The sequence below is a fragment of the Onychomys torridus genome, chromosome 7 (assembly GCF_903995425.1).
Source record: "Onychomys torridus chromosome 7, mOncTor1.1, whole genome shotgun sequence".
NCBI classification, from domain to species: Eukaryota; Metazoa; Chordata; class Mammalia; order Rodentia; family Cricetidae; genus Onychomys; species Onychomys torridus.
In genome coordinates, this window is record NC_050449.1 from 6,014,315 (window position 1) to 6,026,922 (window position 12,608).

The window sequence follows — 12,608 nt, forward strand, 5'->3', positions numbered from 1 at the left end:
CTGTCATGAAGTGTCTCATGATAAGGAGTGCTGTTTTCTTATGGTTCAATAGGAGTTATAAAAATACAGTCTCTGTAGTGATTAAGACTGTGTGGTTACCATTCCACCAGAGAAAAAGCTTTTTCAGTACTGTTGTTGAAAAATAATGTTCCTTGTTAAGAATGCTGTCTGCTTGCTACAAAATAACAAATACAGAATACAGAAATACAGATACAGTGAAAACCTGTTTTATTATTTTAAATAGGTTCATGATGCAAAATACATATTTTTGTGCATGTTGAGTAAAAACATCCCACATCTCTGACTTCTTCAAGAATGTGACATCAGATGTTCTGTATGTGGATATTTGGGTAGAGATGTACTATCCTCCAGTGATTTAGGAATGTTGATTAATCAGAATCTGCCATGTTGTGACATTTTAATTTTCTATGTTTTATTTTAGGAGAATTTTGTTAAGAAGTTGATTCTTAAAGTTCTTCAGTAAATCTAGAAGAGAATGTCAATAATAAATGAAGAAAAAGTCTCAATTCACCAAATATGAAAAACACATTTAAAAAAAAATATCATTCTACATTTTTTTCAGATGAATGATTTGTTCTGGCAAGTGACACCATACTTGGGGAAGCTCATATTTGCTTTCTGTTTGTGAAATTCAGCCTCTCCTATTCCCAAGGAGGCACATGAGAAAGGCCACGTGGTTTTATTATTCATAGGCTTGAATAGTCACTGTCTCAGTATTTACTGTAACAGTCTGTTGACTAAAACCATCTTTTATATTGTCTTTACTTAGAGCTGTCTGGGATACAATTTTATCCAAAGAGAATATGAATAACTGGCAGATAGTTACATTTGTAATCTGAAAACTCTTTTTGGGATATTCAAGGTAGATGCCCCTAAGCATCATTGACTTAAGCTTGGTATTTTCACTTCGTTTGTTATTACAGATACAAATAAAGTTAATTGATTTATATCATATAAAGTCAAAGCAATAGAATCTACCTTCTGTCCTCATATGAGCATTGCTCAGATAGCCAGCATCTCCAGGTTCTTTCTGGAAAGTGAGGTTGCTATAAGTATCATTTCTGGAATCTTCATAGATATGATATCCACCCTTCTGCATCCTTGTGCTCTCTCTGTTCTATCACATCATGAAGAAGCATTATCTCACTTACCTTTCCTGTGAACTATCTCTTAGGTTGAATCTGACTCCTCAAATTTGTTAATGGAGATTGTCTCTGAAGGCATGGAATCCAGCAATGCAGACTTTGGCTCAACTAGATGAAGCCCTGTGGCAATGCCTTGTTTCTACAACTCAGTTTTAAGAACATCACTGAACCTAGTAGACCTTCTTTACTATACAGTAGTTGGGAAGCATTTATAAGTGGCATATGCTCTATAGCAGTATCTAAATCTTAGATATTTTGTTTAAATCACTTGCCTCATTACTCCTTTCACCAACTGTCCTTGTCCTTAAAATCATTTGCAATTAGAATAGAGCCTTGCACTCAATTCCACATCCATTTGAGAGCAGGTGGAGAAGGACATCTCTGTCCTGTGCTCTCTGCACTTCCATGTTAGCACCTGAGGCATTATGTCATTGCAGTTTTCAGCAGTCACTATTTTTGTGATGTTAAGCTATCTTTTGACATTAAACATGGACTGTATTTGCTGTAGGTCACATGTGACTCAGTGGGAAATAGTAAATCAACTTGGACTCACTTTCTATTCAGCTTCCACTAATGTAAAATCCCTACTTCAATACCTTACTACATGGGCACATGTAGAATGGCCTATTAACGAATCTTGCTATTTTTCTATTCAGTCATACAACAGTTTTTGAGAATTCTTTTATGTATTTACCCTATCATGTATCCCAACAACTGAAGCAATTTTTCATATTTCCTGCTGGTTTGGTGTTGAAGCAGTGATCCTATGGGAAGTTTGGAAAACACTAGACTTAGAATCTTGAGAACATATTGCCTTCTTGGGTTTGTATTGTATTTGTTTTTGAGTGGGTTAATAGAGACCACCTCTGTAACAGATGGATGGCATTCAGAGTCATCAAATAGAAAATCAAAATCCAACATATTAAAAAAGTTAAGAATACATTTGACAGAAATTACCTTTGCTTACAAAATTTCATTACATACAATCTGCATATTTTTATTGGACCAAGAACTGTCCTCTCCATTTACAAAATCCAAAGAGAAACCTGGGTAACTCATATTCTCCCCCCAAGCTCCTGAGAGTGTACCGTCTGTAGTCCCACACGCTCAAAGCTTTTCTCAGGATCCTGGATCTCCACTCTGCACTCTGTCCACTGCTTCTTTCTCAAGCTAAAGCAAAGAAAAGCAAACTGCATGAGCAGTTTTCACCAGGAACTGGAAGGAAGCACCAAAGCCAAGAGGAGTGTTACTGAGGACCACTTGGAGAGAGAGTGAACGGTCGACTGAGCGCTTGTGATTTTCCCACCTGTAAACAAAAGAGAAGCCTCCAATGAAGCCAGTTGGTAAGAAATGTTCTTAGGGGCAATGGACTGCATAGTTGGTCTTCTGTCCCAGGCATTGTTCTGCTATGAAATAAGGCATTGTCTGAAGTCTCTGCCCTCACAAGGAGGTTGAAGTCTATCTGCAAAAATGTAATAAAAAGCTGAACCATTTCTAAAAAACAAATCTAACAATGAGAATGGATGACTTTCACTAGTGGTGCACAGGTAGGAAGTATCTTAAGGTCAAAGTATGGGAATGAAATCATTGCTGTGGAGCATAAACAGTTCAAGAACTGAAAAAGAATTAGGAAAGTGTGATGTGACATAAATTCATAATATTCTATAAATAATAAATTTAATAAAACACCTTATTTATTATATTCATGGGTGTTTGATTATTTCAGATGATCACACTCAAGTCCTCATTTCAAAGTTGGCAAAAAGGGCAAACATATCTATCATTCTTACACTTAGAAGTTCTTTTGTGAGATCAAGTCATCATATTCAGTTTAATGAACTGAACTAACTGCTCTGAGTTGATTGGTCTAAAGTGGTTTGAAAGCATCATATGCCTGTAAGCTAAGAACCACTTTAAGACAGTAACTGTAGGAATGATTCTTCAAGCTAGAAGTATACTAAAGTATCAGAGTCATTGACATAACTACTCCTTGTATGCCAAGCATGGTAATAAGCCCTTAACACATTCTATCTTTCTTGATCCTTGTTAACATTCCTATGTGGTAAATAGCATGGTCCTTCTGTTGCAGATGAGAAAAAAAGTATTGCTTAACAATTAGTGAAAAAAGAGCCCATGAATTTGAAATTGAACAAGCAGGAGTATAAGGGAAGGTCTAGAGGGAATAAAGGCAATGGAGAAATGTAATTATATTGTAACCTAAAAATAAAAAGTATAAAGAAAACAAAAGGTGATGAATGGGATTAAAGTACTGAGCTGGCGATTTGCTGGTCTGGATGTTCTCCTGGATTGTGTCTCTCAAAACAGTGACTTAAGTTTCCTTTCTTGTTGAGATGATGAAATAACTCTGACAAAAGGCAATTTAGGGAAGAAAAGGTTTATTTTAGCTTACAAGTCTGTATTACAGGTCACTGTAGCAGAGCAGTCAAGGTAGCAGGAACTTGAAATAGGCAGTCATACCACATCCACAGTTAAGAGCAGAGAAAAGTCAATGCATGGGTCATCACATCCTCCCTACTCCTGTGTGGTCCAGGATCCCCTGCCTAGGATATGGAGTTGCACCCAATAGGCTGGGTCTTCCCACATCAGTTATTACCATCATGACAGTCCCCCACAGACATGCTTACAGGACAACCTGGCCTGGACACTTCTCATTAAGACTATCTTTTCAAGTGATTCTAGATTATATTTAGTTGACAAATATCATCACAGTGACTGACTCTGAGTATAATCTTAAGAATAAGAATTAAAAAAAATTACACAAATCTTAAAAATCTTCTGAAGCTAGCTTTGCTGGTTAGATGAGTACAATGACAAAATGGGGTAAGTTTTTTTGTTAGAGATAGGGAATTTAAATTTATTCCTCACAGACTTCAGAGAAAAAGAAGAACTTTGCTGATAAACCACACATGCAAACATCCACACATCAACACAGAAGGTAAGTCATCATTTGTTTGTCAATTTTTGTCACAAATGCAATAGTAAAGATCATTAAAATATTGGAGCATTTTGAGTAATTTCATATTTTGCAAAATGTATAGATTGTAAAGTTCATGGCTACGTGTGAGTTATGACAAGAAAGGCAAGTTAGATGACAGACCTCACTGGAGTAGCATGGGCACATGAAGAAGAGAAGTATGCCCAAAAGTCCTTTAATTTGTTTGGAAGTTGCTGTGTTAAGTGTATTGATGGTCCTGTAAAGTCATCTTTACTATCATACTGAATAAAGTCTACCTTTCAAGTTCTAAATCAAACCCACTAATTAGATATGCTACTTTAACACAGCTAAATAAAGAGTGAAACCCAACCATAAAGGAGCAGTGTTGAGGGATAAGATCCACCCCAGCTGTGATGCTGTCCAGCTGTTTCACCTGAGCAAGTAATTTCTGCTTCTTAAGCATTTGCTTTTGACAATATAAGAATGAAACCAAGCCTCAGTTGGGTTTTATGGGGCTAAGTTAGATAAATCTATGAGATTTCACGTTATTGCAATTTAGGAATTGGTAATTGCCCAAATGCTATTAACTACAACAAAAAAGTTGCTATTTTCCATAGATATTGCAAGTTAATTAAAATATAAATGGGAAAATCAAAGTCTGTATAAGTACTTCCAAACTACTCAAATGACTCAACAGAATCTGTGTTTGAATGAAAAGGAACCTCTCAGACTCAGCATAATGGAATTCCTAACTCATAAGATGCTGTATTGGATGGGGAATGTCCCAGTGGGTCAATAATTTGGCACACAAGCATCAGGTAATAAGTTGAGATCTCTAGCACACATATGAAAAATACACTTATGGTGGGATACATCTGTGATTTTCATTCTGTATGTCTATAGGGGTGTATGCTGTGGAACCCTGTGAGAAACACTTATGAGCCAGTCTGACCAATATAGCAAACTCTAGGTAAAGTGAGAGATTCCATCCTCAAAAGAAAGGTGGAGTTCATGTGAGTAATAATATATTATCCAGACATATAGTTACCCACAGTTTGCCTCTTCCAACCTCCCCTGCCCCACTCTTCTGCAGTGATCTCTTTTGGCTGAATGGGAGTCAGTTTTCTTCAGAGATGTGGCCCCTGATAGGCCTCCTCAAATTTACAGTAGCTGGTCCCACACCTCTGTACATCTATGCAGCCCTAAGTAGACTTGTTGAATTAAAAAAAAGAGCACCTAAAGTTGGGGTAGAAAAGTGGAGGTGGTGTGGGCTAAGGGAGAAGTTGGAAAAGGCAGAGTGGGGCTGGGTTTGATAAAAACTTCACTATACATGTATGTAATATATATTATTTGTGAAATTTTCAAGCAATACAAACAAAAGCTGGAGTGTGTGATGCTTTGAATAAGAATGATCTCCATAGGCTCATAGATTTGAATGCTTGGTTGCTAGGGGGTGGCACTGTTTGAAACAGTTAGGAGGTGGGGCCTTGTTGAAGTAGGTGTGGTCTTATTGGTGAGTGTCACTAGGGGTGAGTACTGATGTTTCAAGGGCCCAAGCCAGGCCCAGCTTGCCTCTTTCTCTTCCTGATGCTTGTGGATTTGGATTTAGAACTCTCAACTTTTTCTAGTACCATGTCTGCCTGTGTGTCATGCTTTGTGCCATGACAATAATGGACTAAACCTCTGAAACTGTAAGCAAGTCTCAATTAAATGCTCTCTTTTAAAAGAGTAGCCTTGATTTGGTCATTGTGTCTCTTCACAGCAATAAAACACTGACCAACACAGAGAGCAATAGAGGAAGACATTAGACACCAACCTTGGGCTTTCCACATGTGCACATACATGCACACACTGAAACATACATACACACATAGAAACACACAGATAGACACACACAGACACACACACACAGTGGAAGGAGCAAAAATGGAAAATGTCTTGTGCAATATTAAGAACAGGATGAAGGTCATCAAATACTTGCTATGTTGTTATTAGAAGCTTGACACTGGCAAAGGAGGCTGCCATCATTTTAATTTTGAAGAAAACTTTGTGTGTGCGTCAAGGTAAGTTAATTCTTAGATCTCTTCACATGGATATCCGAGAAAGTGAGATTTCCCCCCATTTTGTGAATGTCTTTCCATTTTACGATTTGTTGTTTTGTTTTTATTTTTTTGAGACAAGTTTTCTCTGTATAGCCCTAGCTATTCTAGACTATAGACTAATGTGGTCTTGAACTCAGGGATCTGCCTGCCTCTGTCTCCTGAGTTCTAGGACTAAAGGCATGCACCACCACACCCAGCTTTGTTTTTTCATTTTAAAGTAACTTTTGCTGTACACATGTACATATATATGTATATACATACATACATATAGAGAGTATATGAATAGAGTTCATCCAGATTCCTAAAATTTTTTATCATTTTTGCATAACTATTTCTCATTTATTTCACTTATGCAGCTATCTATCATCTATCAACCATCTCTCTCTCTATTATCTCTCAATCTGCATCTTCCCTCAGTGATTTGAGGTAATGTGCCCTTTCTCTTAAACATGCCAATGAATGGCCTCTAAATATAAGGCATTTTATTTTTTATTTTTTAATTTTTTTGTTTGCCGGAGCTGAGGACCGAACCCAGGGCCTTGTGCTTGCTAGGCAAGCACTCTGCCACTGAGCTAAATCTCCAACCCCGATTTTATGTTTTTTTAAGTGTAACATTTTTATTCATGGTATGGGAGTTTCATGCACACATACAATGCATTCTGCTCATAGTCAACCTTCATTTTCTAATAAAACCGCAATACAGCTTTTGAAAGGGAGAAACTAATCCTGAGCTGGATGCACAGGCTTTTGTCAATCATGCTCTGTAGTTCTGTAAACTTTCATTCAAAGGGGCTGGGGGGAAGGTGGGTGCAGGGGCGGGAGGGGAGAAGACAGGGGGACTCATGGCTGATGTGTAAAATTAAAACACAAATATAATAAAAAAAAAAAAGGAGAAAAAAAAAAAGAATTTGGATCAAGAGCTTTCCCTTAAAGTCCAGCATTGTCCTTTCCTCGGCTGTATTTACTATCTGTCTCATTTTATGGCATCAAAATAGAAGCATAAACAATGACTCTATATGATGAGTATGTTAATAAGGTAAGCCACATGCAGAGCCTTCTATAGCATCACTGGGCATGTCCTTTGAAGTTGGGATTGCTGCCCAATAAATAATACATATAATCAACCATTAAGTGCTAATACTAAAAATGATGACTACAATATGTCATTGGTTTAGAAGTCAATAAATGTTAATATTTAATTTTAAAAGACTTCCCTATAAGTTCCCTCTTGTTTCATAGGACAATCATAGTGAAAGAGAAGTAGGTATGTCAAACTCACATAGTATCAGTCGAAACACAGCTTTCAAAATTGGCCATTTACTACTGAGCCCAGGTTAGGCAAAAAATTTTATAGGAAGTACATCCCGATGAAAGCCTCACCTGCTTTCTAGTCTGTAGGTATCATTTATGCTAATTGCAGAATGGCGTGGAATTTAAGGAAGAGAAACATCTCAAATATTTCTGAATTCTGTCATCTATCTTTCAATGTCAAGTAGATTTAGAGCCCACTGTATCGGTGAAGTCCATCAGATTGAGCTTGCTATGGCAGACTTACCTGAATATGAAGGTACTCTAATTTGGGAGCTAGCTGTTCCATCCCCTCCTTCACTGTATGCTCGCACTTCAATGATGTAGACTCCAGCCTCAGGGAGAGGCACTACAGCTTGAGGTTTCTGTGTTTCAATAACTTGACCTTTGCTCTGCCCCTCTTGCCTATAAAAAACCTGTGAACAGTAACAGAGGCTGGAATGATTTGTTATTCAATTGGACATTGCAAATGTTTCTTGACTGCCGACTACACTCGACACTCTGAGCTGGGCACAGGACTTCACTGCTTAGATATGTAAGCAGATGTGGTACAAGTGTGACACATGGTGGTGGAAGAGCATATGGGGCAATAGCAATGCAGAAAGGGAATGCGATCTGTCTAGATGTCAAGGAAAGACCTTTGTTTAAGCTAAATGTTTGAAGACAACTGGAAAGCAAACATGTGGTTCATACCAGTAATCTGAGTACTTGAGTGTGTGGCAGAAAGATAGCCCTTAGTTTAAGACAATCCTGAGCTACAGGGTAAGATTCTGTCTCAAAAAAAAAAAAATCTAAAAATAAATACAGAATTTACCAGATGGAGATTTCTAGATATAAAAGAATAAAAATAGAAAAAACCAAACCCAAAACATTTAAAATAGTAAGAAACTATGATAACCATGCAATGGATAGAACTCATGAAAAAGAAGAACAAGAGAAACAAGATTAGAGAAGCAGGCAGTAAGTCACAAGCGAAAGTTGAAGCCTGGTCCTTGAAAAGTGTGGTGTATAGAACAAGAACTTATGTTCCCTATGTTCATGGCAGTTCCTCTAATACCAGAGACACAATTAGCAGTTAAATTGGGGGTGACATGTACTATAATGAGATGTGTGCTTGGAGACACAACAGTGTATAGAATGGCTTGGAAGCTCCTTGAGTGGAAAGGTATAAAGAGAACATTTTTAAAATTAGTTAAAAAACAAAACTATTAATAAATGATAATCAGAGTCAAAACTTCACTTTTTGTTTTAGCAGAGTTAACATACGCATCAACTTGTGTTTGGATGACAGTGGGAACAGAGGTAACTTTTTTTGGCATGTCTCCATAATTGCATAATTAAACATATTGCATGGTGAACAGATGCACAAATCTGGACACAATATTATCTGGTTTGAGACTGCAGAGGCAGTGAGATCCTTTCTAAAAGGCTGTGGCTGGTTAGGACAGGAATTCCATTGGGAGGTTAGTGTTGTGCATTGATCACTTTCTAACTACCCACTAAGCAATGCTTTTCTTATGCTTTTGCCTCCAATAATAGTTTAGTATAATTGAGGGGGCATGTGTAATAGCCAAATAGCAGCAGTTAAGATACATTGAGTTCATTTTTATTTATTTTCATTGTTTTATGCATTTTCATAATTATTGGTATTATGATTCCTTTGTCTAATGGAAAAACAACAAAGGCTTGGTCATTATGCAAATATGGCTTCAAAACAGTCTTCCGTGAAAACAAATCAAGCCAATCTCCCACAGGGTAAATTACTGACCTTTCCCAACCTGAGTCCACTCTTTTGTTTGTAGAAATAATGCCTCTTATTTCATGATTTTTTTAGTAGAGCTAAAGGGACAAAGAATATGAAAAGAATCGAGCATGGGACTTGGTGCATATAAGCTTAAGTCATTCATACTGCCACCATTGTTGACTGCCAGTGGAATGGTGTTTCAATTTTATGTGCTTGAAGGAAGATAAATCTCTCTCTCTCTCTCTCTCTCTCTCTCTCTCTCTCTCTCTCTCTCTCTCACACACACACACACACACACACACACACACACACACACACACACTTCTTATAGAAAAACATGTCTTGAGCTTGAACTAACTTGCATGCAATAAAATAAACGAAAAGCAGAATTTTGAGTGGGGTTGGGTGGGAAGTGTTCAGGTTTGTGTGTATGTGAGTGCAGAACCCAGAGGCTAACCTGGGGGGTGTAATTTCTCAAGAGCCATCTACCATGTTTTTTGAGACACAGTCATTCGCTAGGACACAGACTCCCATATTCAGACGGGCTGTCTGACCCAAGTCTCAGATTCGCTTGTCCCCATCTTCTCAGATGTCCGGCTTTTCCAGTGGGTTCTCAGAATCTAAGTGAGGTCTCCATGCTTGTGTGGCGCTTTACTGACTGAGTCATCTCTCAGCTTCTAAAACAGCATTTTATGATTGCTCTGCTTTTTGAAACAGGGTCTCACTATTTAGCCTTTGTTGGCCTAGGACTCACTATGTAAATTGTGTGGTCTTGGACTCACAGAGATCTGCCTGCCTCCTCCTCCAGGTGCTGAAATTACTGTATATGCTACCACACCCAGCTCCAAAGCAGCATTTTATATGTTGATATATGAAATAACATGATTCCCTCTTTGCTTTTATGTAACACATTCCATCCATTCTTGGATCTGAATTTGCTTCTGGTTCTATAGGAAACTGTCTGTTTGAGTATCTGATACTCTATAGTTTTATATACTAAATTCTTTCTGGAAAAAGATGCCATAGCTTGAATAGACATGAAAAATTATGTGCACATTTCTACATTCTTGCCTGACTGAGCACTATGCTTGAATATCCATCAGAGAGACTGTAGGCACATAGCTCCCTACACAATCTAATGTCAGAGAGAAATATGCAGTACAACCAAGGGTGGCATGTGATACAGTGGGAAACATTTGATATCAAAGCAATGCACAGAAAGAGTGCTTAGATTTGGTGAATCTTGGAAGATTGCTACAGGAGTTTCTTTAGGCTTAAAAATCACAAATCTTTCGAAATTCATTATTCTGATTTTGACTGTAACATAGTCATGAGTTATAATCCTATCATCTGCATGTAGCAATTAGAAATCAAATTTATGAGAATGAAGATGTATGTAAATTGGTAAGGACTGGCAGAGGAGTGACTATTTCAGAAGACATGGTTAATGTGGTTCAATAAATTATAATTTTTATGACAAAGAAAAATGCATTCAGCAATGCACATCACACATTGCTATAAAATACATAGGTGGAGGAAAACTTGTGGATCAGTTGAGATTTAGGAACAGATGATAGAAACAGCAAAAATGTATTAAATGTCAGTTAGTAGCTGCAGAGAGAGTCTGAGATCAAGTGCTGCTTTTATCGATATATAGGAAGAAGTAACACGTATCAGTAAAGACATTCACCAAATAAAGTCAACTAAACTAATGGTTAATCTTCAGTACTTTGGAGCATCTTGGACCAGTTGAAAGCCCTGATTTAGAAAAATGAATAAGAAATACAAAAAGACAAAACAGTTATAAAGACATGGCAAAATGCAAAAATAGTTGCTGACATTCAGGAGGCTAGGGAGTTCTTTGACAATCTGGGCATTTCTAGATTGGCAGTTACACTAACAGCTATCTTTATTCATAAAATAAACTGCCTACTATAATGTCAAGATGAGTTTCAAATTCTACTTAAAAAACAAATAATATTAGATTATCCAAATAAAAGATTCTAATAAAGATTTAATTGGTATTGCTAATGTTTTAAAAAATGTTTATATTTTATTTATTTATTGTTTACATGTGTGTATTTACTTGCAGGCACGTATGGTGCATGTGTCAACCTCCAGAATTTAGTTCTTTCCTTCTACCGTGTGGGTCCCAGGGATAGAAATGAGCTAGATAGTCTTGTCCACAAGTCCCTTTATTGCTGCACCATTTTGCCAGCCTGGTACTGCTATTCTTAAAAGAAAATGGCCATTTTAAGTATATGGTGGTAACACAGTGTTGAGGGCAGTGCGCAGAAAATACAATGAAAACATGTTGATGATGCCTACTGATGCCCCTGAGAAGTTGGCATCCTGTCAAGGGGAAAGCCATTCCTTAGCTTAGTATCTTGAGAAAAGTTGATGGGACCAATGATATGGGTTAACGGTTATGAAGCCCCTGGGATAAGAAGATAGGTGAACTGAGACACACCAAAGGTGTAAGAGTAGCTGAAAATGGTTGTGCATGCCTGTATCCCAGAAGTTGGGAGGTGAGGTGTGAGTATCAGGAATCAGACTGGATGGACAAAGCAGATCAAGGTCAGTGTAGGATACTTAACAAGACTATCTCAAAAAGCAGCACAGCAGTCTGTAAGCACAAGTACAGCTGGCTGTAGCGTGGCTGAAAGGACTTTCGAAGTCGCTGCTTCTCAATGGGCAACTTTCAGACATTCATAGGCACTCCCTCCTTCCTCACACACTGTGCAGTTGGTTTTTGTCAACTTTACACAGGCTAGAGTTGAGAATAGAATGTCACTTGAGAAGGGAACTACATCAGAGTGATCCATAAGCAAGTCTATGAAGGCATTTCCTTGATTGACGGTTGATATGGGAGGGCCCATCCTGTTGTGGGCAGTCCATCCCTGGGCAGATATAAAAAGGGGAGCTGAGCAGGCTTTGAGGGACAAGCCAGAAAGTTGCATACTTCTGTAGATGCAGCCGGCTCAGTCCTGCCTCCAGGTTCCTTCTCTGAGCACCTGTCCTGGCTCCCTTCAATGATGGGCTATGATGTGGGAGTGTAAGCCAGATAAACACTTTCCTTAGCAAAGTGCTTTGATCATGATCTTTATCACAATAGGAAACCAAGTAGCACACCCAGTGTTTCCATACATATACTTAAGTTATTTCTATTTCACGTTTTAAAAGAGAAACTTTGTCTCAAACAATAGTGGATATAATAACATGTGGATGTCATAATGGCATTATGTACTTTAACTAAGTAAGTATAACATTCTGTAAGTCTTTAAACTGTCAACAGGGAAGAGGTAGAGTTCTGTATCTGGAATAGATATAGA

The 12,608-nt window shown here is 37.8% G+C and overlaps 1 protein-coding gene across 1 annotated transcript in view; it reads right to left on the reverse strand.

Moving 5' to 3' along the window:
• Positions 1 to 420: 420 nt before the first annotated feature.
• Positions 421 to 12,608, reverse strand: part of Cntn5 (contactin 5) — a 463,340-nt gene continuing 451,152 nt past the window's right edge. The window contains exons 22-23 of the mRNA XM_036192364.1: positions 7,780 to 7,948; positions 421 to 2,472 (exon numbers count right to left, since the gene is read on the reverse strand). Of these exons, the coding sequence (XP_036048257.1) occupies positions 2,372 to 2,472; positions 7,780 to 7,948 (270 nt within the window). The 3' untranslated portion in view covers positions 421 to 2,371. The remainder of the gene's footprint in view (positions 2,473 to 7,779; positions 7,949 to 12,608) is intronic.